We start from the raw sequence: 1,641 nt of genomic DNA, 5'->3' as shown, positions 1-1,641 counted from the left end.
CACAGACTCTGGAGGTCCTGCCCCAGAGGTGTCTTCATGGCATCTGAGTGTCCAAACTGCATTGGAAGCTGTGCTGAAGCCTGCCAGTGGTTGGTGGGGATGGGGCATGAGGTGAGCCCTTCCTCACTCAGCTGAGGCAGAGGCTGTTCTGTGGGCACTGCACCTTTGTTTCCAGAGGGAAGTGTCCCCTAACTTGTCACTGCTTTTCCTCCTTGGACAGGTCTCCATGGCCAGAGGCAGGCAATGTCCAACAGCAGCTCCATCACTGAGTTCCTCCTCCTGCCATTCGCAGGCACACAGCAGCTGCAGCTGCTGCACTTCTGCCTCTTCCTGGCCACCTACCTGGCTGCCCTCCTGGGCAACAGCCTCATCATCACCACCATCGCCTGGCACCACCACCTGCACACCCCCATGTACTTCTTCCTCCTCAACCTCGCCCTCCTTGACCTGGGCACCATCTCCACCACTGTGCCCAAGGCCCTGGCCAATTCCCTGAGGCACTCCAGGACCATCTCCTATGCAGGATGTGCTGCTCAGGTCTTTTTCTTTGTATTCCTCATTTCAGCAGAGTATTTTCTCCTCACCATCATGGCCTACGACCGCTACGTTGCCATCTGCAGACCCCTGCACTATGGCACCCTCCTGGGCAGCAGAGCTTGTGCCCACATGGCAGCAGCTGCCTGGGCCTGTGGCTTTCTCCATGCTCTGCTGCACACAGCCAATACATTTTCCCTGCCCCTCTGCCAGGGCAATGCTGTGCTCCAGTTCTTCTGTGAGATCCCCCAGATCCTCAAGCTCTCCTGCTCCACAGCCTACCTCAGGGATCTTTGGCTTCTTGTGGCTGGTGTTTGTTTGGTATTTGCCTGCTTTGTGTTCATTGTGGTGTCCTATGTGCAGATCTTCAGGGCAGTGCTGAGGATGCCCTCTCAGCAGGGACGCCACAAAGCCTTTGCCACCTGCCTCCCTCACCTGGCCGTGGTCTCTCTATTTCTTAGCACTGGCTTCTTTGCCTACCTGAAGCCCCCATCCATGTCCTCCCCATCCCTGGATTTGGTTGTGTCAGTTCTGTACTCAGTGGTGCCTCCAGCAGTGAACCCTCTCATCTACAGCCTGAGGAACCAGGAGCTGAAGGCTGCCCTGTGCAAACTGCTCCCTGGATGCTTTCAGAAGCAATAAACTCTTTGTCTCCTGCTGCACAGCAGCTCTGGTGTCACTCAGTGCAGGCCCAGTCTGGCTTCTCCAGCTTTTGCTGTTTGTGATGGATATTTACTCTTTGTGGTGTTGCCATCACCTTTCCAATTCCCTCTCTGTTTTGCTTTCCTCACCAAGAGTTTATGCAGGAGGAGCTCTGCTCCTTGATTGGTTCAACAAGCCAAAGGAGCTTTCAGGAACATTTTTCTTCCTGCCATCCTTCCTCCATGATTTTACCGAAGCTCCAAGGACAATTCCTGTGTGCAGAGTTGGTGGGGAAAAGAGTCCCAGTACAGCAGCAGTGCCAGGCAGCAGCACTCCCCAGACCCCCTGCCCCCTCCCAGCACAGACTGGCACCTTCAAGTTCTCATTGGATCCCCTGGACCCCTCCTATTACAACCTCTTCCTCACCCCAGTACAAACTGAGCCTCTCACCCTACCCTCTCCCAC

The 1,641-nt window shown here is 55.3% G+C and overlaps 1 protein-coding gene across 1 annotated transcript; it reads left to right on the top strand.

Annotated features, from left to right (window-relative positions):
* The first annotated feature begins 243 nt into the window (after positions 1-243).
* LOC135174141 (olfactory receptor 14A16-like) lies at positions 244-1,176 on the top strand. The gene has a single exon (XM_064141382.1). The coding sequence runs from the start codon at positions 244-246 to the stop codon at positions 1,174-1,176; it is 933 nt and encodes a 310-aa protein (XP_063997452.1).
* Positions 1,177-1,641: the final 465 nt, after the last annotated feature.

The sequence above is a fragment of the Pogoniulus pusillus genome, unplaced genomic scaffold, assembly GCF_015220805.1.
Source record: "Pogoniulus pusillus isolate bPogPus1 unplaced genomic scaffold, bPogPus1.pri scaffold_47_arrow_ctg1, whole genome shotgun sequence".
In the NCBI taxonomy this organism is placed as follows: domain Eukaryota; kingdom Metazoa; phylum Chordata; class Aves; order Piciformes; family Lybiidae; genus Pogoniulus; species Pogoniulus pusillus.
Note: the sequence above shows the minus strand (reverse complement) of the source record. Positions and strands in the feature narration are given on the sequence as shown.